Source organism: Manis pentadactyla, chromosome 5 (genome assembly GCF_030020395.1).
Source record: "Manis pentadactyla isolate mManPen7 chromosome 5, mManPen7.hap1, whole genome shotgun sequence".
NCBI classification, from domain to species: domain Eukaryota; kingdom Metazoa; phylum Chordata; class Mammalia; order Pholidota; family Manidae; genus Manis; species Manis pentadactyla.
The window spans coordinates 11,370,975-11,396,817 of NC_080023.1; the positions used below are offsets into that span (position 1 = coordinate 11,370,975).

The 25,843-nt window shown below is 42.6% G+C and overlaps 1 protein-coding gene across 7 annotated transcripts in view; it reads left to right on the forward strand.

Annotated features, from left to right (window-relative positions):
* Positions 1-25,843, forward strand: part of CC2D2A (coiled-coil and C2 domain containing 2A) — a 133,863-nt gene that overhangs the window by 24,477 nt on the left and 83,543 nt on the right. For 6 of the 7 annotated variants that reach the window (XM_036921082.2, XM_036921085.2, XM_036921080.2 and 3 more), the window contains 7 exons: positions 1,971-2,072; positions 2,831-3,025; positions 6,095-6,257; positions 18,653-18,789; positions 19,397-19,528; positions 25,044-25,253; positions 25,735-25,841. In XM_036921082.2, the coding sequence (XP_036776977.2) occupies positions 1,971-2,072; positions 2,831-3,025; positions 6,095-6,257; positions 18,653-18,789; positions 19,397-19,528; positions 25,044-25,253; positions 25,735-25,841 (1,046 nt within the window). Of the gene's footprint in view, positions 1-1,970; positions 2,073-2,830; positions 3,026-6,094; positions 6,258-18,334; positions 18,486-18,652; positions 18,790-19,396; positions 19,529-25,043; positions 25,254-25,734; positions 25,842-25,843 lie in introns of those variants that run through there. The other variant, XM_036921086.2, reaches the window with a different exon arrangement.

The following is a 25,843-nucleotide window of genomic DNA, read 5'->3' on the forward strand; positions in this document are numbered from 1 at the left end:
AAGGCCGACTGAGGAGGGCCTTGACGCTCACAGAAACACTGACGCTAGGCCCATGAGTTGGAGAGGAAGCTGTAAAATATAAAAGACTTGTCAGGGATGTTGATTGTTTTCACCATTGAGACAAACACAAGCATTCGAAATATTTCTGTGGAACAACCATTGATATCTTAGATAATGCCTTTTCTTTTTCTATGGTGAGATGTTATGAAAGTTTACCTATTCATCCCAAGCAAGCCAAAGATTGCACGAATCCAAGGCAAATGACAGCCCGGCTCATGGCCCTTCAGTAGAACTCAGTCCAATGAAAGGGCTTTATGACAAGCTGCTACTCTGTTCTACTAGGAGACATTTCTTCCTCTTGGATTCCAATGCATTTATTTAGTGTAAAAGCCATAATTTAAAAATATTGGAAATAATTTTTTTAATTCCTGAAATACCATCAGCCTGATGCCAACACTTCAACTCTTTCGGTTGGTGTATAAATTTCAGCATCTGGTCAAGTGGTCTGAGTGATAGAAGGAGGGTCTGGTCCCTTATACCTGTGCTTGCCTGTAGCTTCTAGTTGATAATCATTATGCAAAATCATCATAGCTCTCATGTCCCAGGCAGGCACTTCTGAGAAACGTTCTACACAACTCCTCAGAGGGGCCCAGTGGGATCAAATTCTGGTCACCCATGCAGTACCAGCTTAATAACATTCTCTTGAATTGACTCTCACTCCTGTTTTATTCTTCCCAGCCCCCAACTCCTGTTCTTGGTGCCACTTCTCAAAATAAGCCATAGGTACCAAAAAACCCTTGCCTCAGGCTCTGGTCTAGAAGGCTAAACTACAAATTTTATAGTCATATTAAGTACGTACAAACCAGAGAGAGAAAAGATAGACATGTAAGAAGAAAACTGATACATTGACAATAGTTACCACTAATGAGCCACAACAATATGTATGCTTTAGGCACATTCATTGCCTTATTTGATGCTCAAACAAGTGGTCTAAGCTCTAAGTGGTAGAGTTGGGATTCAAAGCCAGACAGTCAGATTCTAGAGCCCAGGGCTTTGATTACTAAACCATACAGAACAGCACCCAATATGACTCAGATAATAAGATTCTAGCTGAGAAAGCTCATTTGAGGGTGGTGTAGTAGGAGAAAGGTAAGAGCTTTGCACAGTCTTAAAAAACCAACAGGACTTATGAAGAGTACGTTGAAGGACTCCAGTTTGGGTATATATATAATAGTGGAAACTATTCCAAGCTGTGAAATAAGTCTCAAACTAGATGATAATCATAAAGCTTCCATCACAGGTAGCAAAAGCTTGTCCCTTATTATGAATATCTTGATGGATATTTCTGGGATGGCTTAGGACTACTCAAAAGGAAGGCTTGGCATTTGGATCATGCTAGGGGACAAAGGAGTAGTTAGATTCTAGAATGGGTGGATTAGAAGGAAAGATGAGGGCAAGGTAGAAACAGCACCTGGGGATTGGCTATCAGAGGAGAGAAGGGCCATGAGTAATGAGAATGAGCACCTGCTGCCAACAGAGGCAGAAGGCTTAGCCTCCAGTGGGGACAGCAGGCTCAGAGGCTGACAAGAAGGTCAGGCCTTGTACCCTGGAGGGTAGATGTCAGATTTATTTACAGTCAGACATTATTGATGCTGTTTGTCATTGACTGTTTGGAAATGATCCTCTGTGAACCAATCTATTGATGTTCAAGAGAAAGAACACTTTTCATTTTAGGATTTCTTGAATATGAAACTTTACATCTGTTTAGGCTTGAGAGAGACAGAGCTAAGACAATATTGAGTAACATTAACCTTCAAATATACTTAACATTTATAAGCATTCCATTCCTTAGGAAGGGGGTTCTGCATCAATGGTCAGAAGATAAGCCTTTTAAGGTTAATGCTTGTTCTAGAACATCCTTAGTTTCTTGATTTAAATGGCTTATCTGTCATTTTTTCCCACTCATACAGCCAGGTGGAGAGGTACAGAGGGCTCAGCAGGAAGGGGACTCCCAGAGCCAGTCAAGAGTGAAGTTCCGGGATTCTACACGAAAAATCAAGTCTAAACCCCTGGTAAGAAATCCCATCTTTTAAAATCATGCTTGTTTTCAATTATGCATGCTTTAAATCATGTTTTTTATTGGTTTGTTTGTATTTTTCAAAAATATCCAATAAGTGATGACTGCCTACATCACCTGACTCCTAACACCATGGAGTTTGCAAGAAAAAGTATGAGAAAGGATCCTATTTTTAAAATCCTACAAACTAGCTGGAGAGATTAGAGTGCTGTCTGATTTGGGGAAGGGAGACTCATGGAAGGTCAGGAAATGTTAGTAAGACTATTTGTTCAGCTCTGACATTGTACCAGCTTTCATCATGGGGTAAAATGGGGGTTTTTAATTCAGAATCAGAACAAATAAAATAGCGTTTTTAAAAAAAAGAGATAATAAACCCTGTGTTGCCCATTATTCAACAAAACTATCTCAGCACTGGCCTGTAAAACACTGAATCCACCTTTTGGCCTTTTAATCATCTTTTTTAAAGCTTTTACTGCTACATGTAATATATTTGTGCATGTTGGAATGTAAAGAACTGCTGGTTTATAAAAAAGTTAAACTCATTAAAGTTACTTATTAAAGAAGGCCACCTGCTGCCTGTTGTACTTGTTCAAGTTCATTACCTCTGATCTCATACCTTCAACAAAAGTAATATGCTGAGGATGCCCAGAACGTCCCTGACGCCATTAGCATCAAGCCAGCTGCCAGTGGGCCAGGTGGAGCTCATTTCCATTTCTATGATCTGCAGTTCTGTTGCTCACTGCTTCTCCTTAGGTTCCACCCGGCTTCCCTTCTGCTGAAGAAGCCTATAACTTCTTTACTTTCAACTTTGATCCCGAACCAGAGGAAGCAGAAGAAAAACCGAAAGCAGAAAGAAGAGATGCAACTAACCAAAAGGAGGAGGAAGGGGAGGAAGGACAGGAAGGACAGGAAGGAGAGCCGCCTGTACAAGAAGAAGTAAACAAAACGGTATTTAACATAGCGATGGGGGTGAGGATGGGGATGAATCCTAGCCAGGAAGAGAGTGCTGAGGGCAGCCCAGCCACCGCCACACGGAGCAGCTCGGCATGTCTTTGCTGAAAGCACTAGAAGTACTAGGTTCACATTACTTTTCTGTAGCCTTGGACTTCACCCCACAGCATGGGTAGAATGAGTCTTGAGTAAATCTGTCCATATTTCTTTTGTGGGGAAATGAAAGTAGAACAAGGTGGTTTGCATATTTTTCTTGCTAGACCCCACACAATGATGAGCATTCATTTCGTACACAAGTTGGTTGCTTGTCCAAGGCAAGTGAAACCTTGCTGTCTCTATCTCCCCACAGCCATATAGACAAGCAGATTTTTGTGCCCCCACCACACCCAACTCAGACTCCGTAATCACGGGTGGTATGTGCAAGATAAAAGAAAACACACCATTAAAAAATGGGCAAAGGACTTGAATAGATACCTGTCCAAAGAAGATAAACAAGGCTGATAAACACATGAAAAGGTGCTTAACATCGTTAATCATTTGAGACATACAAACCAAAACCACAGTGATATACTACTTTATAAGAATTAGACGGCTATCTTAAAAACAGAAAATAACAAATATTGGCAAGGCTGTGGAGAAACTAGACGCTTGTATGTTGTTAATGGCAGCATAAACAGGATCATTTCCAAACAGTCTATGGCAAAAAGTGTAACTCCTGTGAAATACATTCTGGTCATTTCTCAAAAGTTTATATATATAATTACCATACGATCCAGCAGTCCCACTTCTGAATATATACAAAAATATAGAAAAGCAGGCATTCAAACAGATATTTGTACACTCATGTTGATAGACTTATTCACAATAGCCAACAGTGGAAGCAAGTCACTGTCCATCCATGGATGAGCAGATAAACAAAATGTTACATACAATGAAAAATTATTCACCATTAAAAAGGAAATTCTAATAGATTCAGAAAAAGCATTTGACAAAATTCAATATCCAACCATGATAAAAACTCAACAAATTAGGCATTGAAGGAACATATCTCAACGTAACAAAGACCTTATATGACAAGCCCACAGCTAACATCATCCTCAGTGGTGAAAGGTTGAAAGCTTTTCCTCTTAGATCAGAAACCAGACAAGGGTACCCACTGTCATTACTCCTATTCAGCATAGTAGTAAAAGTCTTAGCTAGAGCAATCAGTAAAGAAAAATAAATAAAAGATATAAAAATTAAATAACAATAAATAAAATTGTCTCCACTTGCAAATGACACGATTATATGTAGAGAAAATCCTAAAGAATCAACCGTAAAACTGTTAGATTTGATCAATGAATTCAGTAAAGTAGCAGGATACAAAATTAACATAAAAAATCAAGTGTTTCTATATGCTGACAACAAATTTTCTGAAAAAGAAATAAATCGATCCCATTTACGATAGCATCATAAACAATAAAATACCTAGGAATAAGTTTAACTAATGAAGTGAAAGATGTATACTCTGAAAACTGTAAGACACTGATGAAAGAATTCAAAAAAGCCACAAATAAATGGTCCGAGAGGAAGTTATCTCCCTGCAAAACCTCTGTTGTCTCCGCAAGAGACCCCCTACCTGGGCGGAGTTAGGATGGCTTTTTCCTTCAACCTTATTTGGGTGGCTTCTTCTCTGAACTTTATCTTCCCCCTCTTCCAGCTGCTCATGTCTATCTTCCTACCTAACATGCCTCCTCCTAACAGTAGGAGGCCTCAGTTCAGACCTCCCCAGAAAGATGCTTGAGTGTCCTCATGATGTGACAGCTGCTTTCGCCCAAAGCAAGTGATCCAGTAACGAGCAAGGAGGAAGCCAGGTGCCTTTTATGACCTCGTGTCAGAGGCCACACACCCATGCTCGTATTGCGCGTATATTTGAAGCAAGTCACTAAGCACCGCACAAGAAGGGAGGAGAGGCAGGGTCGGCTTTTGGAAGACAGGACTCTCAGCAGATTTGTGCGCTTCTTGAATCATGACACTTCTCTCCAAAAGCCGCTTCCTTTTGCCTTGTTCTCCCCTGGGAGCTGTGTGTTTCTAACAGCCCTTTTAAATCATGCATACTTTGAAGCCCCTTCCCCATAGTTCATGCTCTGATCTGCTCAGATCCTTTTCAGGATCTCGTATCAAAGTGGATTTAGTCCTTAGCGGAGGTTTTTGATCATTTGCAGGCCCCTTCACTAGCTTCCCTTTTCTGCCTTCTCTGCAGTTTTTCTCCATCTGTTCTGCTCACCACAAAGCAGAGGTGAGGCCCAAGCAAGAAAAATCACACACTGATAGCAGGCTTTTATTCTCTTTTTATTTTTTTGACGCTTTTGAAATTCTCTGTCTTCAAGTTATGCTGACAGTGGTTACCATGTAGATTTCCTTTTCTCTCCTTCCCGTTTTGTATATTTGGGGAGAAAATTCAGGAGGCAGAGAGCTGTGCTACCCCCACTGTCTTCAGCCACCCATAAATCTCCACAGGATTTGTTAAAATGTTGCTCATAAAGGCCACCAGGCTTCAATTTTAAAAAGAAGGAGGAGGAGGAGGAGAAAGAGAAGGAGATTAGTAAGAGGGAAATGGAGAAGAGAAGGAAAGAGGGAAAAAAGTTTGGAAAATAATTAAACAAAATTAACCTACTTCAGCTAACATATGTGAATACGGGTCCTGTGCTTAGAATTTTTACAGGTGTCATTTAACTGTATACCTACAAAACCATAAGAGGTAATCTTTACTAATATTTCCATCTCAGAGTTGAGAAAACCAAGAGTCCGAAAGGTAGATAAGTTCTCTGAAGCTTAGCAGGTCTCTTCAGCCCATTCTGATTTTGACCTTTTCCAAGTACATAGAATAGTGTAAAACAAAGAAAATCTTTTTGTTAAATATGAAAGGCCACATAGTTTCATGTTTTCATTTTTTAAAAAAAGATTAATAAATGAAAAGGTAACTTCATCATAAAATATGTTGTTTGATGAGTTTAACGTCATCATTATTCCTAAGAAAACTAATAATCTTGGCATGACCTTCTCTTATTTTTTGATGTAATGCAGGACAAGGAAGAGCTGATTAATGGTAAAGATGCTGAGGATTTCCTATTAGGCTTAGAGCACGTGGCTGAAGATTTTGTGGCAGTCAGACCTGCGGATTACGAGAGCATCCATGTTAGGCTGCAGATGGAAAAAGAGCTCCTGTTCACACCCAGCAGGCAGACAGGTACTTGCCCTTTTTATCTTCCTGCTTGGCTTGGGCAGCATCATTTTCCTTCAGATGAATGTGGCTGGTATGCAAAGAGGTCCCATGTGCACAACTGGTTCCAAGTTCTAATCTGATTCAATAATCAAGAAATATCTTCCGGTTAAAAGTATAGAACATGGAAAGATACCCATTCAACAAACACTTACTGATGCATTAGCAGAAGAAATACCAGGATGCTGGTGGGGGCGTGGGGGTGAGGGCCCTGCATCAAATCAGTGGCCAGTTTTGGGGGAAGCAAGTATATGAGACTCTGAGATCCCAGCTGTGAAAAGGAAAAACATCTTCTGCTCACACTCAACACTTCTAGAACACTTCTGTGCCTGGGTTTTTCCCACACTGACCGATTCTCTGACACCAGCAGGCTATCCTACCATTCAATTCCGACACTACCAGCCTGGGCTTAGCACAGACCCCACAAACTAAGGGCTCAGCCCCACAAGACTGCCTTCTACTACAGATGCCAATCACAGCCAGTGGGACCCCAGGTTCCCACACTTCTATTTGTCTTTGCTACAAATCAGGGACCCCCAGGATGACCTCCTCAGGCTCAATAACTTGCTGTAACAGCACATAGAACTCAGGGAACCACTTCCTCATAGCTACTGTATTTATTATATAATAAAGGAATGATGGAGGATACAGATGAAGAGCCGCATAGGGCAAGGTACATGGGAAGGGGCACGGTGCTTCCAGGCCCTCTCCAGGTGCAGCACCTCCCAGTGAGGTGGGGACCCATCCCCAGGAGTTAGTGATTAAATCACTAACCTCGGTGATTCGTTCAATCTCTAGTCCCTCTCCTCTCCCAGAGGTGGTGGGGGTGTGAGGGCTGTAAGTCCCAGCCCTCAACTCACAGGGCTGCTTCCCCTGTCTACCAGCAAGGTCAAGGACTCTTCGGGAGGTCCCAGCCCCAGCCATCTCATTAGCACACGAAAGGACATTGTCCCTGCTGAGATTCCAAGGGTCGGAGGAAACCCTGGTCTGTGTCAGCTGCAGGAGGGGAAATGGCCAGGGTCTTGCTGCTGGGACCACAATTAACTCCTGGTTGCCGCTCCTTGCCCCCTTTCTGCCCTGGAATTTCCTTCCCTCCTGAGAGGGCTTGAAGGATCTCTGCAGCTCAGGATGCACACTGAAAATGTCACTGCAGCCTGAGCGCTGTAAGGAGCCCCCTGGGGCTGGCAAAGGGGCCTGCGTTCACCTTACTTGGAAACTGGATTTCTTCCGTTTGTTGGGTTCTGAGTCCCAGTTAAATGCTGAGCCAAGGATACATGACTGCTTTATTTTGTTGAGTCATTTTCAATCACATGTGTTGAAAATATTACAATTTGTTGGACATCTCAAGTTTCCTTTTCAAGTAGGTAGCTGACAAAAGGGCCCAAAGGTTATAACTTGCAATGGTAAATAATAATCATAATTAGAGTGAATGCCTTCTATGCATTTACTCCACCAGGTAGTTTTCTAGTGCTTGATGTGTATCAAGTAACGTGGCCTCACCCCAACACTGGAGAAGTGGTCTTTTTATGCCCATTTTACAGATGAAAAAGTAGAAGCAGAGAGAAGTCAGGGAACTGGCCCACAACCATGAAGCCAGGAAAGTGAGGGAGGCGGATTTCTGACGTGGGTGACCTGCTCCAGGGCCACGTGCCTAGCACAGTGTGTCCTGATGTTCCTTAGGGGTCTGGAGAAACGCGTGTGCAGCAGCCCAGCCAAGGAAGAGCTGTGTGACCTGTGCTTTTGCTCGGAGTACTCACAGTTAGGACTCTTCCTGCAGCCTGGCTGGGTTGGGGGTGGAGGGTTAGAACCCCGACGGCTGGCTCACACAGGGCTGGAAACAGGAGTTGGCAGTGGTCTTGACAGAGGTTTAGGGAGTTCTGCAGCTTGCTCTGGGTGGGGAGTCAGAGCTCAGAGCCATCTTCCGTGTTGCTCTGCCCTAGCGGGGGGGCCCTGTGAGGAGGGGACCCATCCCCAGGAGTTTGGGAGCCACACAGGCCCAGCTCCGCCCTCCTGTCCTTCCTGAGGTACAACCTGGGGAGAGTACCTCTAGTCTCAGGTGCCCCCCCCCCCGGGAGACAGGAGGCACAGAAGCTATCCTGTAAGATGATTCTGAGCACTGATTTCTATCTTGAGCCTTGAGGAAATAATATGTGTGAAGTGTCTCTGTTGGATGAGCACGGAGCAGGGGACCAAAAATTACAGCCTGTGTCCCTGTTGCTGTTATTCTTGCTGCTGTTTAGACGGTGGTTCCAAAGCAGGGCACATCCACCCCAGAGACGTAGGAACAAAGCATGAAGACTTCTACTTACATTTATTTTTAAATCTCATTTTCTTAATTTAACTTTGAGTATGTTACAGTGCATACATAATATATATATGGCGAGTACCCTAAACTGTTTTGATGCACTGATGTCTAGACATGCAAGTGGATGGGTGGGGAACAAAAAAAAAAGAGTGAAATAATAGTTTGCCCAAGCTTTCTGGGACTGGGAGCTGAGTTTACTAGGAACCTGGCATGAGTTGTTTTCTGTGGATGGGTTTGGAATGCAGGGTGTCCACATGGCCACATGCAGGAAAATTAGCACATTCAGGGATTTGGCATGGTTTAGAGTGAAACAAAAGCAAGTCTCCACCTTTAGTTGTTAATTCCCAAATCATTCTGACTTCCTAGGTCAGCCTCTGCTGGCTCTTCTATTTCTCCTCCATCCCACTCTGGCAAAGCAGGCTGGTGATCTTTCTAGAACTGAAAGCCCGCTCTGCCACTCCCCAGGACAGAGCCCTGGGTGCCCACCACTCCCATCCACCCCCCTCACCTGCAAGCTCTCTCTCTGCTCCCCCTGACCCCTGCCGCTGCACCAGCCTCACCTGCAGGGCACCCCGCCCCCATCACAGCTCTGCAGCTTTGGGGGATCACTGTTTGCAGACACGCCCACTCCTTAGGACACCTGCTTCCTATGCAGATACACTTCCTTGTCCCACCGCTGGCTCCCTCCTTCTCAGCCTTCAGGTGTCCGGGCCTGCATCCCTCACAGAAGAGCGTTTCTCCAGCGCTCTTGCTCGCGTTTATCCCCGCGCTGCCCAGAGGTACCTTCACCTGGGCCTTTTCCCCTCCGCACTCACCACTTGCTGAAATGATCCTGCTCAGACCTTTGCTAACCGTTGCTACTTGGGGCCCTCCTGATACTGCAGAGCCCCCTGAGTGCCTGGCACAGGGAGACTCAGAAAAGATTTGTTCTACAAGTGAATCAGGGTGAGGGAATCAATGAAGTAATGGACAAGTTTACTCAAACTTTTTTTTTTTTTAAATAATTATTTTTTATTGAAGGGTAGTTGATGCACAGTATTACATTACATTAGTTTCAAGTGTACAACACAGTGGTAGAACATTTATATACATAATTCTAGGTTCCAGCTATCACCCTACCAGGCTGTTACAATATCTTGACTATATTCCTTATGCTATACATTACATCCCGGTTACTTATTTATTTTACCATTGGAAGTCTGTCCTTTTTTTTTTTTTTTTTTTTTTTTTTGTGAGGGCATCTCTCATATTTATTGATCAAATGGTTGTTAACGACAATAAAATTCTGTATAGGGGAGTCAATGCTCAATGCACAATCCTTAATCTACCCCAAGCCTAATTTTCGTCAGTCTCCAATCTTCTGAGGCATAACAAACAAGTTCTTACATGTAGAACAAATTCTTACATAATGAATAAGTTACATAGTGAACAGTACAAGGGCAGTCATCACAGAAACTTTCGGTTTTGCTCATGCATTATGAACTCTAAACAGTCAGTTCAAATATGAATACTCATTTGGTTTTTATACTTGATTTATATGTGGATACCACATTTCTCTCTTTATTATTATTATTTTTAATAAAATGATTAAGTGGTAGGTAGATGCAAGATAAAGGTAGAAAACATAGTTTAGTGTTGTAAGAGAGCAAATGTAGATGATCAGGTGTGTGCCTGTAGACTATGTGTTAATCCAAGCTAGACCAGGGCAATAAAACATCCACATATGCAGAAGATTTCTCTCAGAACAGGGGGGGTGAGGTTCTAAGCCTCACCTCTGTTGATCCCCAATTTCTCACCTGATGGCCCCCCTGCGACTGTGCCTGTCTTAGGTTGTTCCTCCCTTGAGGAATCTTACCCGTCTCTGGCTAACCAGTCATCTTCCGGGGCCATACAGGGAAATGTAAAGTTGGTAAGTGAGAGGGAAGCCTTATTGTTTGAAAAGGTTAGCTTTTTACTTCTTTGCATATTTATGCCCTGTGGCTTCTATGCCCAGCATTTGTCTTGAGGTATCTTTACCAGTTGGAGGAGTTATGATACTCGGTAAATTTGATATGAGGCACGAATTCTATTTAAGGGTTGTAATTAGGAAGGAAGAAGAAAAGCTATAGAAGTAGCAGGCGGAAGAAAACATGGGAAGATTGATTATTTCTTTGACAAATCTTCTTGTAGAGTAACTTCAGCATATATAGGTTTTAAGCTACTACTTAAATTGCACACACACATTAACATAATAGGAGTATAGTTACATAACCAAAGCATACCTGTAATTACCAGCCATCTCCAGTGAAACCAAGAAAACCATTAAGGCACCTTAGGCATTTGTGAAAACTTATCTATGATATGGTGGATATTGTCCAACTGAACTTGAACAGTCTGAGAGAAATCAGACAAATTAAAACAACCCATTCCTGGGGAATGTTCACATGCCATATGTTCTTTTGACAGTAAATAGTCTGTAGTTGTAAGACTTTGGAGCGCTACAATTTGCACTTCTCCAAATTCTTGGTTGAGTTCCAACAGTATAGATCCAGTCAAATTTGTTGTTTTACTGTATGCACAGGCCAGCTTAGATATCTCCTTCCTCATTCCCATGGCAAGTCCAGGAACTGGTGGGATGAGTGCATCTACAGCTGTAGCAGTGCGTGGATCTTTGTTGGGGTTTTTTGATGATCATCTTCTGGCATGAGTCTTCAAGAGAGTGCAGATGTTGGAAGTTCTTTTTCATATCGTATCTTAGTTCATTTTCGGGGTAGCCCAATTAGGCTTTGATCCTCTGTATAAACACAAACAGACCCTTTGCCTACACTTTTATATGCCCTTTATACCCTTGTGTAGAACTCGTTGGAGGTTACCACACAGGAACTGCCCTTTTTTTTTTTTTTTTCCTTTGTTTTTGGTATCACTAATCTACACTTACATGACGAATATTATGTTTACTAGGCTCTCCCCTATACCAGGTCTCCCCTATAAACCCCTTTACAGTCACTGTCCATCAGCATAGCAAAATGTTGTAGAATCACTACTTGCCTTCTCTGTGTTGTACAGCCCTCCCTTTTCTCCTACCCCCCCATGCATGTTAATCTTAATACCCCCCTACTTCTCCCCCCCTTATCCCTCCCTACTCACCCATCCTCCCCAGTCCCTTTCCCTTTGGTACCTGTTAGTCCATTGTTGAGTTCTGTGATTCTGGTGCTGTTTTGTTCCTTCAGTTTTTCCTTTGTTCTTATATTCCACAGATAAGTGAAATCATTTGGTATTTCTCTTTCTCTGCTTGGCTTGTTTCACTGAGCATAATACCCTCCAGCTCCATCCATGTTGCTGCAAATGATTGGATTTGCCCTTTTCTTATGGCTGAGTAGTATTCCATTGTGTATATGTACCACATCTTCTTTATCCATTCATCTATTGATGGACATTTAGGTTGCTTCCAATTCTTGGCTATTGTAAATAGTGCTGCAATAAACATAGGGGTGCATCTGTCTTTCTCAAACTTGATTGCTGCGTTCTTAGGGTAAATTCCTAGGAGTGGAATTCCTGGGTCAAATGGTAAGTCTGTTTTGAGCATTTTGATATACCTCCATACTGCTTTCCACAATGGTTGAACTAACTTACATTCCCACCAGCAGTGTAGGAGGGTTCCCCTTTCTCCACAGCCTCGCCAACATTTGTTGTTGTTTGTCTTTTGGATGGCAGCCATCCTTACTGGTGTGAGGTGATACCTCATTGTAGTTTTAATTTGCATTTCTCTGATAATTAGCGATGTGGAGCATCTTTTCATGTGTCTGTTGGCCATCTGTATTTCTTTTTTGGAGAACTGTCTGTTCAGTTCCTCTGCCCATTTTTTAATTGGGTTATTTGTTTTTTGTTTGTTGAGGCATGTGAGCTCCTTATATATTCTGGACGTCAAGCCTTTATCGGATGTGTCATTTTCAAATATATTCTCCCATACTGTAGGGATCCTTCTTGTTCTATTGATGGTGTCTTTTGCTGTACAGAAACTTTTCAGCTTAATATAGTCCCACTTACTCATTTTTGCTGTTGTTTTCCTTGCCCGGGGAGATATGTTCAAGAAGAGGTCACTCATGTTTATGTCTAAGAGGTTTTCGCCTATGTTTTCTTCCAAGAGTTTAATGGTTTCATGGCTTACATTCAGGTCTTTGATCCATTTTGAGTTTACTTTTGTATATGGGGTTAGACAATGGTCCAGTTTCATTCTCCTACATGTAGCTGTCCAGTTTTGCCAGCACCACCTGTTGAAGAGACTGTCATTTCGCCATTGTATGTCCATGGCTCCTTTATCAAATATTAATTGACCATATATGTCTGGGTTAATGTCTGGATTCTCTAGTCTGTTCCATTGGTCTGTGGCTCTGCTCTTGTGCCAGTACCAAATTGTCTTGATTACTATGGCTTTATAGTAGAGCTTGAAGTTGGGGAGTGAGATCCCCCCTACTTTATTCTTCTTTCTCAGGATTGCTTTGGCTATTCGGGGTCTTTGGTGTTTCCATATGAATTTTTGAATTATTTGTTCCAGTTCATTGAAGAATGTTGCTGGTAGTTTCATAGGGATTGCATCAAATCTGTATATTGCTTTGGGCAGGATGGCCATTTTAACGATATTAATTCTTCCTAGCCACGAGCATGGGATGAGTTTCCATCTGTTAGTGTCCCCTTTAATTTCTCTTAAGAGTGACTTGTAGTTTTCAGAGTATAAGTCTTTCACTTCTTTGGTTAGGTTTATTCCTAGGTATTTTATTTTTTTGGATGCAATTGTGAATGGAGTTGTTTTCCTGATTTCTCTTTCTGTTGGTTCGTTGTTAGTATATAGGAAAGCCACAGATTTCTGTGTGTTGATTTTGTATCCTGCAACTTTGCTGTATTCCGATATCAGTTCTAGTAGTTTTGGGGTGGAGTCTTTAGGGTTTTTTATGTACAGTATCATGTCATCTGCAAATAGTGACAGTTTAACTTCTTCTTTACCAATCTGGATTCCTTGTATTTCTTTATTTTGTCTGATTGCCGTGGCTAGGACCTCCAGTACTATGTTAAATAACAGTGGAGAGAGTGGGCATCCCTGTCTAGTTCCCGATCTCAGCGGAAATGCTTTCAGCTTCTCACTGTTCAATATAATGTTGGCTGTGGGTTTATCATAGATGACCTTTATTATGTTGAGGTACTTGCCCTCTACTCCCATTTTGCTGAGAGTTTTTAACATGAATGGATGTTGAACTTTGTCAAATGCTTTTTCAGCATCTATGGAGATGATCATGTGGTTTTTGTCTTTCTTTTTGTTGATGTGGTGGATGATGTTGATGGACTTTTGAATGTTGTACCATCCTTGCATCCCTGGGATGAATCCCACTTGGTCATGGTGTATGATCCTTTTGATGTATTTTTGAATTCGGTTTGCTAATATTTTGTTTAGTATTTTTGCATCTACGTTCATCAGGGATATTGGTCTGTAGTTTTCTTTTTTGGTGGGGTCTTTGCCTGGTTTTGGTATTAGGGTGATGTTAGCTTCATAGAATGAGTTTGGGAGTATCCCCTCCTCCTCTATTTTTTGGAAAACTTTAAGGAGAATGGGCATTATGTCTTCCCTGTATGTCTGATAAAATTCCGAGGTAAATCCATCTGGCCCGGGGATTTTGTTCTTTGGTAGTTTTTTGATTACCGCTTCAATTTCGTTGCTGGTAATTGGTCTGTTTAGATTTTCTGTTTCTTCCTGGGTCAATCTTGGAAGGTTATATTTTTCTAGGAAGTTGTCCATTTCTCCTAGGTTTCCCAGCTTGTTAGCATATAGGTTTTCATAGTATTCTCCAATAATTCTTTGCATTTCCGTGGGGTCCGTCGTGATTTTTCCTTTCTCGTTTCTGATACTGTTGATTTGTGTTGACTCTCTTTTCTTCTTAATAAGTCTGGCTAGAGGCTTATCTATTTTGTTTATTTTCTCGAAGAACCAGCTCTTGGTTTCATTGATTTTTGCTATTGTTTTATTCTTCTCAATTTTATTTATTTCTTCTCTGATCTTTATTATGTCCCTCCTTCTGCTGACCTTAGGTCTCATCTGTTCTTCTTTTTCCAATTTCGATAATTGTGACATTAGACCATTCATTTGGGATTGCTCTTCCTTTTTTAAATATGCTTGGATTGCTATATACTTTCCTCTTAAGACTGCTTTTGCTGTGTCCCATAGAAGTTGGGGCTTAGTGTTGTTGTTGTCATTTGTTTCCATATATTGCTGGATCTCCATTTTGATTTGGTCATTGATCCATTGATTATTTAGGAGCGTGTTGTTAAGCCTCCATGTGTTTGTGAGCCTCTTTGCTTTCTTTGTACAGTTTATTTCTAGTTTTATGCCTTTGTGGTCTGAAAAGTTGGTTGGTAGGATTTCAATCTTTTGGAATTTTCTGAGGCTCTTTTTGTGGCCTAGTATGTGGTCTATTCTGGAGAATGTTCCATGTGCACTTGAGAAGAATGTATATCCCGCTGCTTTTGGATGTAGAGTTCTATAGATGTCTATTAGGTCCATCTGCTCTACTGTGTTGTTCAGTGCTTCCGTGTCCTTACTTATTTTCTGCCCAGTGGATCTATCCTTTGGGGTGAGTGGTGTGTTGAAGTCTCCTAGGATGAATGCATTGCAGTCTATATCCCCCTTTAGTTCTGTTAGTATTTGTTTCACATATGCTGGTGCTCCTGTGTTGGGTGCATATATATTTAGAATGGTTATATCCTCTTGTTTGACTGAGCCCTTTATCATTATGTAGTGTCCTTCTTTATCTCTTGTTACTTTCTTTGTTTTGAAGTCTATTTTGTCTGATATTAGTACTGCAACCCCTGCTTTCTTCTCACTGTTGTTTGCTTGAAATATGTTTTTCCATCCCTTGACTTTTAGTCTGTACATGTCTTTGGGTTTGAGGTGAGTTTCTTGTAAGCAGCATATAGATGGGTCTTGCTTTTTTATCCATTCTGTTACTCTGTGTCTTTTGATTGGTGCATTCAACCCATTAACATTTAGGGTGACTATTGAAAGATATGTACTTATTGCCATTGCAGGCTTTAAATTCGTGGTTACCAAAGGTTCAAGGTTAGCCTCTTTAGTATCTTACTGCCTAACTTAGCTCGCTTATTGAGCTGTTATATACACTATCTGGAGATTCTTTTCTTCTCTCCCTTCTTGTTCCTCCTCCTCGATTCTTCATATGTTGGGTGTTTTGTGCTGTGCTCTTTCTAGGAGTGCTCCCATCTAGAGCAGTCCCTGTAAGATGTTCTGTAGAGGTGGTTTGTGGAAAGCAAATTCCCTCAGCTTTTGTTTGTCTGGGAATTGTTTAATCCCACCGTCATATTTGAATGATAGTCGTGCTGGATACAGTATCCTTGGTTCAAGGCCCTTCTGTTTCATTGTATTAAATATATCATGCCATTCTCTTCTGGCCTGTAGGGTTTCTGTTGAGAAATCTGACGTTAGCCTGATGGGTTTCCCTTTATAGGTGACCTTTTTCTCTCTAGCTGCCTTTAACACTCTTTCCTTGTCCTTGATCTTTGCCATTTTAATTATTATGTGTCTTGGTGTTGCCCTTCTTGGATCCTTTCTGTTGGGGGTTCTGTGTATTTCCGTGGTCTGTTCGATTACTTCCTCCCCCAGTGTGGGGAAATTTTCAGCAATTATTTCTTCTAAGATACTTTCCATCTCTTTTCCTCTCTCTTCTTCTTCTGGGACCCCTATAATACGGATATTGTTCCTTTTGGATTGGTCACACAGTTCTCTTAATATTGTTTCATTCCTGGAGATCCTTTTGTCTCTCTCTATGTCAGCTTCTATGCGTTCCTGTTCTCTGATTTCAATTCCATCAATGGCCTCTTGCATTCTATCCATTCTGCTTATAAACCCTTCCAGAGTTTGTTTCATTTCTGCGATCTCCTTTCTGGCATCTGTGATCTCCTTCCGGACTTCATCCCATTTCTCTTGCGTATTTCTCTGCATCTCTGTCAGCATGTTTATGATTCTTATTTTGAATTCTTTTTCAGGGAGACTGGTTAGGTCTGTCTCCTTCTCTGGTGTTGTCTCTGTGATCTTTGTCTGCCTGTAGCGTTGCCTTTTCATGGTGATAGGAATAGTCTGCAGAGCTGGGACGAGTGACGGCTGGAAGGACTTCCCTTCTTGTTGGTTCGTGGCCCTCCTCTCCTGGGAGAACAGCGGCCTCTAGTGGCTTGTGCTGCGCAGCTGCGCGCAGACAGGGTTTCTGCTTCCTGCCCGGCTGCTATGGAGTTAATCTCCGCTGTTGCTGTGGGCGTGGCCTGGCTCGGGCAGCTACTCCAAAATGGTGGAGTCGCGTTGGAGCAGGAGCTGCTGGGAGGCTATTTATCTCCGTAAGGGGCCTCCCTGCTCCCTGCAGCCCAGGGGTTAGGGTGCCCAGAGATCCCGGATTCCCTACCTCTGAATTAAGTGGCCCGCCCTGCCCCTTTAAGAGTTCCAAAAAGCACCCGCCAGAACAAAACAACGCCCACCAAAAAAAAAAAAAAGAAAAAAAAATTTTTTTTAATTAAAAAAAAAAAAAAGTTTTTAATTAAAAAAAAAAAAGGGTGGTCGTTCGTTTGTCTTTATTCTCCGGTGCCAGCCTCAGGCCTCTGCTCACCGGTCTTTCTGCCCTGTTTCCCTAGTATTGGGGTCCCTATCCCTTTAAGACTTCCAAAAAGCGCTCGCCAAAACAAAACAGCAAAAAAGCAAAAAAAAATGGTCGCGCGCTTTTCTTATGTCCTCTGTCGCCCAGCCTCCAGTGCCTGCTCACTGTTCTTGCTGCCCTGTTTTCCCAGTATCGAGGGCCCTGCACTCTGGCCCGGATGGCTGGGGCTGGGTGTTCGGCAGCCCTGGGCTCCGTCTCCCTCCCGCTCTGCCTGCTCTTCTCCCGCCGGGAGCTGGGGGGAGGGGCGCTCGGCTCCCGCGGGGCCGGGGCTTGTATCTCACCCCCTTCGCGAGGCGCTGGGTTCTCTCAGGTGCGGATGTGGTCTGGATATTGTCCTGTGTCCTCTGGTCTTTATTCTAGGAAGGCTTGTCTTTGTTATATTTTCATAGATATATGTTGTTTTGGGAGGAGATTTCCGCTGCTCTACTCACGCCGCCATCTTCCGCCCCTCTCTCTACTCAAACTTTTTAATTCACAAAGCATTTCCTCTGTTAAAAAGGAAGACACAGACCCAACACAGTGTCACTCCTGCCAGGCCGCATCACCAAACTGGGGCTTCATACTTAACCTAGTCATAGTTTCAACCTCCCCCAGAAATGTAGCTGGTCAGGAATTTCCTGGTGAGCAGCGAAAAGATAATGTCCCATGTGTCCTCTCCATCCCCAGAGGCAGATGAGGTCATCCACCTAATGAGACCCTTTCCTTGTCCCCTGCCACACATACAGATAGTCCTGGAATGTGTCCAGCATGGTCCTTTAGGACACTAGATGTATGCATGCCACACTGGTTGATGTATTGATAAATGTAAACATCTTTCCTGCATGTATTCTCTGCTGTAGAGAAAGTCCTTAAGATGTCTCAGAACCCAAGGGGCTTTAGAGTAGTTTATGAGAGCACCCTGACAGGCCGCTCCAGGGCCACGGTCCTCAGCAGGACTGTGCATAAACTATCTTTCTTAAATGTAACAGTCGTGTTGACTTCAGTTGACACCTCATACTTTACTTCACTGCATTCTGCCAAGGACCCAATGAGTAGGTATTCTCATCCCTTTTGTACAGAAAGAAAGAGTTCAAAGGAATGCCTGGCCAAATGCATACACTTATGAGCAAGCAAGCTGGTTGTCTGGCCTGCGTTTCACGGCCCTCCCAGTCTGCCACACTGCTGAGTTACTGAATCATTTCATGCATCTACAACATGATCTTGTTGCAAGTAAGCACTTTGATCTTTCTCTTGGTTCCACTTCTAGAAATTAACTTGCTGCATTTGCAGTTTATAAGAACATAAGGAAATCTCCAGTGGTTTTAATTCACCAACTTGCAGTTTGAAATGCTTAAGCTGGCACTAATGTTGCTCGTATTTGTCCATGAACTATCTAGTGCCTACGTATCAGAAGCTTCCTGAGAACATGCAGCCCAGATTCCTGGAAGACGAAGGTCTATACATCGGGGCAAGGCCAGAGGTGCCACGTGCCAATCAGAACATCATGGAGAACCGATTGCTGAAACAGGAGCCCGTAAGCACACAGCCCCTGCCCCTAAGAGCAGCCCAAGAGCGACTCAGAGAAGTTCTTGCTCCTGGCTGGGCAGTCATTGCACCATTGTACCCATTTCCTCTTGGGTCCACAGACAGTGGTTCGATATATCTTCTTTTAATTTGTCTCTTGGTATGTTTAGTGATCCTCAAACAACGCACCTCTCCACTGCTCAGAACCCATCTGCTGCAGCTGCATTCAGGCTTCTGCTAAATCAGATGTTGGCAACCCTCTCCCAACTCGCAGAAATGTTTAATTGTCCCCAGGAAGAATATTCGCAATTGTTTTTCTCTTGTGGCTTTGTTTTCTCTTAAATGTTTAATGAATAGAAAGCAAATTTTTTCTTAAGCACTCATTTAAGCTTTTTCTTTAGCTTTTTCTGGGTGTGAGGACCATCTCTTAAATTCATTCTTGGGGGTGTTAGTGAAGACTTTAATAGAAACAGATACTTTAAAAGATTTACCGGGACAGGGGGAGGGTGCATGAAATGTGTATGTTCACACAAAGTATTCCTGCAAATGTTTATTTTGTAAACCATTTTCTGGCCGATTAGAAGAAAACGTTGTCCTTCCCTCTCCTTGATTTGCAGGGGAGAAGGTGGTTCGGAGATGATGGCAGAATCCTAGCCCTGCCAAACCCCATCAAGGCGTTTCCTTCGAGGCCACCCACCTTGGCACAGGAGCCAGACATTAAGGCAGAACTTGAAACCTTGTATAAAAAGGTAAGCACCCCCCTGCCATTTTTAATACATGAATGTGGTTGAAAGTGCTTTGCTCTTTGAATAGCTGGGGAACAAAATCCATACCGTACTACTTTGATTTGGTGGGTCCTTTAAGTAATTCCCTATCTTGCACATAAAGAACAAGCAACAGGCATATAATACAAGTGAGTCTCTGGCACCCACCCAACTCCTTCTTAGGGTAGGAATAGCCAAGTCAGCGTCTTTATTTGTACATTCAGGTTGACTGCCCTTAGTTGCCTTCTTTTCTCTCTGGCATCTCACATATACTGCAGGATTAACCCCCACTTGTGTTCTCTTTACTATATAGCCAAAAATGTTCTCTCCTGGCACGTCCTCTTCACTGTGTTTTCCTAAGGTCTGGTGCCAATCTTGTGTGAGCTGAGTCTGGCATGACCACACTCTGGACAAGTGGCCCCTGATCTCTCTGTGCTGTAATTTCTTCATCTGTAAAATGGGTATAATAATAGCAACCACCTCCTAGGGCTGTTGTGCAGATTGGCTGAGATAATACACGTAAGTGCTTAGAGCACAGGAAGTGCTGGCTCATGTTAAATAGACAGATACCTGCCTGCCTTCAAGTTTAATTTTATTGTTCCTGTTTTCTGGAAGTGCTGAGCAAGGACCGTCTCCACCATTCTATAAAGCCCGGTGATGAACAGAGAAAACACGAGCACAAGTCAGAGAATCTGAGCAGAGGTGGGCTGTCCTACTAACTAGTTTGTGACTTTGGGCAAGTCCCTTAACCTCTGGACCCACTTCCTTGATTGAAAAAGAGGAACAATGATAATCTTCTCTACTCACAGGGCCCTTGTGAGTATTGAGATGGCATATCTGTATGCCTTTTTTCTAAATTGTGCATTTCTATAAAGTATTGTTAATTACAAACAAGTATTAGTGAGTGGCTACTTTGTGCAGAAATGTGATCCAGGGAGGGAGTAGATTTACAAAACGAGCATAAACCTAAGCCCCAGTCCATGAGGGATTTATCCTTTGTTTATATGACAAAGACACATGATACAATTAGTGATCAAGACAGTTATCAACGTATGCATACATCTAGTAATCCACCCATCTCTTTACCCATTCATCCATTTCAACTTGAAACACTGATATAATAAAGCACTAAATTATAGGCTAAAATTAGAAAACAGAAGAGTAATTACTATGGCCAGTGGGGTACTGAGGGAGCCAATTAATCTTATCTGTCTCCTTTAGACGTTCTGAACTAACTGGGAAATGCACTGGAGTCAGAGAGGGCTGCAGATTTCAGTTGCACTAACAGTAAAGTGAGAGTGAAAAATTGGGTGGCAGAATGCCCCTTAGACACAAGACCAGATGGGCTCCGGCTCCATCACCCATGAATTATGTTCCCCATCTGGACGCAAGCTGGGCAGCTAGAGAAATGCCTGGGTGAGTCCCTTACAGAGTGTCAAGGAGGACACATGGGGCCAATGAGCAGGCTCTCTGAGAAGGACCTTAGAGGTCACCGGTTACTGTCCAACAGAGAACGTGGACCAGTGGATCTTGGGCTCCAGCTGACTCTCCAGTCAGACACTTCTTAGGGAAGTAGAGAAACAGACAGCTCCACTACGAGGGACTGGTCACCCAGCCTCACAGAGCAGAAGCTGGGGAAGGGAGAAATCCAAAGGGCGTGAGTCTTCCAAGATCATTTCTTAGAGGGAGGCTTTGAACATAGCAAAGTGTGAAGAGTACGTTAGAAAGCATGAGAAAGACGCAGAGGGGTTTCAGTTACAGGAGGAGATACTATACCTGTCTCTCTCTTTCCCCATAACAAGCTACTTGTAACCTTCCTATTGATTTGTAAACCTCAGTCTTTCTTTTTAGTATGGTTGTGGAACCTTCCTGTGATTCAAAACATAATGCATTTCTTTCAAAATTATCATTTTTCTAGTGTTATGATTTACTATTACCCTTTCCTACATGTATTCAGATCTGTCCAATACCAAAACCCATGCTTTTGCTACACGTAATAGGCTTGCCTTTAGGAAAAACTATTAAATGCCCATGGCCTATATTTTGCATCTTATGTCTAAACATACCTTTTGTCTGGGAGCTTTGACCTGATGCAGGAGCAGAGAAATAAACAGGCAAAGGCTGTTTTATTCACAGCCTATAAATCCACCTTCTCTATCCCTCCTCTGCTCTCCTGAAAGTGGATCCCGGGCAAAGACTGGGTTTTCTTCTTTTCCCCCTCGCACTGAGGAGGAGGCTGGCACATAGGAACAACTCAATAGAAGTAAAAATTGAATATCATTAAAATGATTTAGCTGAACTGAATGGATCTGGAAGAAATTCCTTCCTTTCTACTCCACTCCTCAGCTTTCTCTCCAGCAGAGCTGTGATTTTCCTAGAACCTGGCTTAATTCTGGCATCCAAGTGATGGGAAACCAAGCAGGATCAGGAGTTGGCCATTCCTTGGGCTGTTAATGGAGGCTTGATGAATTTGTGCCTCCGCGTTCTCAGGTGGGATGATGACCCGCAGGCTTGACCAAACCCTTCCCCATCCCCCACCCCCGTTAGAGTCAGCCAGGTTATTCTTTGATTAGAAATACTAGATTGGCATTCAAATGATGGATTGTGTGCCCTCCCATTAGACAATTTAGGAGTTTCGTTTAGAAGGGAGTTCATATTCAGCCCTACTTTTTTTAACATCTTCCTTAATTATAGAGGGAAAAAAAGTAATTTTTAAAAGTGAAATATCCCACTCTTCCTAAATTGAGATCCCTTTGAGAGACTATTAAAAACCAAGAAATGCAGAAAGAGATTAGATATTGTGCAAAGAACAAAGTTAAACTTCAAATGAGGAATAAGTCAATTGAATTCATCTTAAGAAGGAACTAATCCAAAACAAAAAAATACAAATGCCAAAGGGGACATTGCATGCAATGAACTAGTGAAACTGAAAGTCTTCAGTTCACTAGTAGTGTGAAAAGTCTCTTCAGAAAGTCTACTATAGTCTGAAATACAACTGAAAGTCTGCATAGTCTCAGTGGTGCTGAACCCTGGGGATGCTTCGCCTTAGAGAGACTGTCTGCCATGTGGGGAGACTGAAACGCCTTCAGAGTTAAAGGCACTGGGATTAGAAGTCATCCTGGCATTCCTGGGGCCATGTGTGTGGGAGCCTCCCCTTTTCAAAACTGTTTACCAATTTGAGGAGTTCATCATGATTCCAACCCCCTTAATTACATCACCACTTGGTGAAATGATCACTTTCCCTCCCACTGTTTTCACAGAAGAACGTTGCACACTCTGTTAGAAGTACTGTATTAGTCGGCTCTTTGGACAGCAAGGGACAGAAACCCGGTGCAAACTAGCTTAAGCAAAGAGAGAGCTTGGTGGCCCACAAAACTGGGAAAGGGTTGGAGAGAAATGGTAAAACCGAAGGAGGGGCTTTAGGAACTCAGAGGGTGGGACGGGAGACTCCAGGCCAGCAATCTCTGTCTCCACCTCTTCTTTCTGGTTCTCCTTGAATGTTGACTGGCCTCATTCTCTCCCAGGCAGCAGGCCAGCACTCTCCACATGTTAGAGGATGACCCCTGATAATTCAAATCTAGCAATTCTAGAGGAAAGGATCATCTGTTTCCCCAAGGCTCACATTATCTGTACAAAGGACAAGTGGCTATGGGCCCCCTCCCCCAAACCTCATATCCGGGAGAAATGCCCAGAAGATGGGGACTGCTCAGGGAACACCAGAACAACGACTGTAGAATCTGCTGAAGGTGGCAGGCTGGATTCAGGCTCTGTCACGATTATTTGCCCAGAGCAAACATAGAAACTGGTTTTTTAATCCCACCAGGGATTATTCTTTTCTCTGCACAACTTTAAAATGTTCTCTCCATCGGCATGCATTGCTGTGTGTGCTGAGCACCCTAGCAGACAAGCATCACCTCTGACAGTTCTGGTGTTTGCTTTTCAAATGAAGACTAAAGAATCGAGCCACTTTCCAAATTAAAATAATATGCCCTATGAATAGTATTTTATCTATTGTCTTCAAAGACATTGGTGCTACTGTTTACATTACAGTTATGAGTGTAAAAGAAAGGAATGTAAGAAAAGGAGTCAGGGTATAAGAAAGGCAAACAGATGTAACAAAAAGAAAAACAAGGAACTGGGCTCTTTCTCCCTAATAAGAAGAGAGTTGGGGTCTTTGGGGCAGTCTAGCCCATGATTACCAGGAGTTCTAGGAGGTTTTTTAACTTAACTGAGCTGAACTTAAGGAAGAGACCACCAGCGACCATCTGAACCTGGGCTAACGCAGATTTGGGGAAGGAGGCAAAGTGTGGTGATAGGTAACATTTCAGGGAAATAGAACCCAGCCACCCACGTGACTTACACAAAGGACAGTATGAGACGGAACCTGAGGGCTGCCCTCTGAGTGACTCATGGCTCCGGGACCCCCTGGGGAGAGAAACGCCAAGCACGGACCACCACGGGCACAGCAATTAGAGGGGAATTTCCTGTTAAGTCCGTGGAATGACATTTAGTTGTACATGTCCTTCTGCGGTGGACATGTTTTAATTAATCCAAGGAGTCTGGCTGGTCATAAGACACAGAGTGGCCACATGCAGATTAAAAACTTCTGACGTAAATGCAGGTTATAAATGAATAATTTTATCTGAATGAAAGAGAAAAGAAATGGACCTCTATTGTCACAGTTCAAAATGTAGGGTATCAATCATCAGAACTGAAGCTTTTCATAAGGTATGAAATATCAGGGAATATGATCTCCGTAGAGTGGGATTTCCTCCCTATAAATCCAAATGGGATTCAGTTCAGCATATTTCGGAAGGTGCTAAGAAATAGTCCATTCTTACTCACCCCTACCATATTTGCAAGCACATTCCAATTTTACAAGGACTTTTTTTAGTTTAAAAAAATCTATTGGTCTTTTCATCAAAGACAGACTGAATGTTATTTTATAGGAGAAAACCTGTTATGTTATTAAAATAAATGTAGGATACACTGTATTGGAGTCCGGTCCTAAATATACATTAATCGTCTACTAATCTAGGGGGAAAGAGTATGAAATCCAATGGCCAAAGAGAAAAGTATGTGTTCTTACTTGTGAATCCCAGTACGAAGCAGACAGCAATACAATCCAAAGACAGGTTTACTGGTAAATGAAGACTTGTGTCTGCTTTACCCCAGATGCAGTATTGGGACTGTTTTGATGACTAGTAGTAACTGAAAAGCAGATCACCTTATCTAACAAGCGAGAATACATTTCTGTCCATATACACATGTCCACACACACACAGTCTGGACCTCTCCGTTCTGTTCTTAGACTGATAGGGCCCTGAGAATGTTAGGATCTTACAGTGGTAGGACTCCAAGAAACAGGGAAAAGAGCAGATTCTCCTGGCTTGACCAGGATAGGCGATATTTTGCATCTATTTTCCCACTGTGCGTAGTTAGATCTTTATCTAGTAAGTGCTTCAACTGTGTTCCATGAACACTCTGCTCTCTCTGGCAGGCAGTGAAATACGTCCACAGAAGTCAGCACCTGATGGGCTCTACAGACCCTCCTGGAAATTTCCAACTGGACATTGACATTTCAGGATTAATCTTCACTCACCATCCCTGTTTCAGCCGAGAGCACGTTCTGGCAGCCAAGCTGGCCCAATTGTATGACCAGTACCTTGCAAGACACCAAAGAAACAAGGCAAAATTTCTTACTGACAAGGTATACTCTTCCACACTTCCGGCTGATGGGCTGGTTCTTCTGATCAGCCCAGACATCTTCCTCTATAAAACCTATTGCCCAAACAAGACATGATTCCACAGCACTTCCTTTTACAAGTTTCTTTACATCACAAGAATGTCATTGTACTTTCAGGAACCAGAAAAATCTACTTTAGCCTCGAAAGAAAACTTATTTCTGAGGCACACATAAAAGTAACATTTGTCATAAGCAGTTTGATTATCTGGGCCACAGACCAAGGATGGGTATACACGGTTCTTTATTACTCCACTTTAAGAATAAGAACCATTGCTCTGTATCAGAGTTCATGATGGTTAAAGCATGGAGGAGACAGCTAGGTATTGAACATCCATGCACAGATAGCTGGCATCATTTTTCCCTGGATAAGTGAGTGAGTCCAGGCATGTAACTTGCAGTTGGGAATAAGCTTCTAGCTCAAAACTTGTATTGATTTCTTTTTAAGCTCCATGCTCTAAGAAATGCTGTTCAGATGAGTCTTAATCCAGCAACAACTCGTAAGTCTCTTGACACAACCCAAAAAACCATCAATGAGTATAAATCTGAAATTTGGT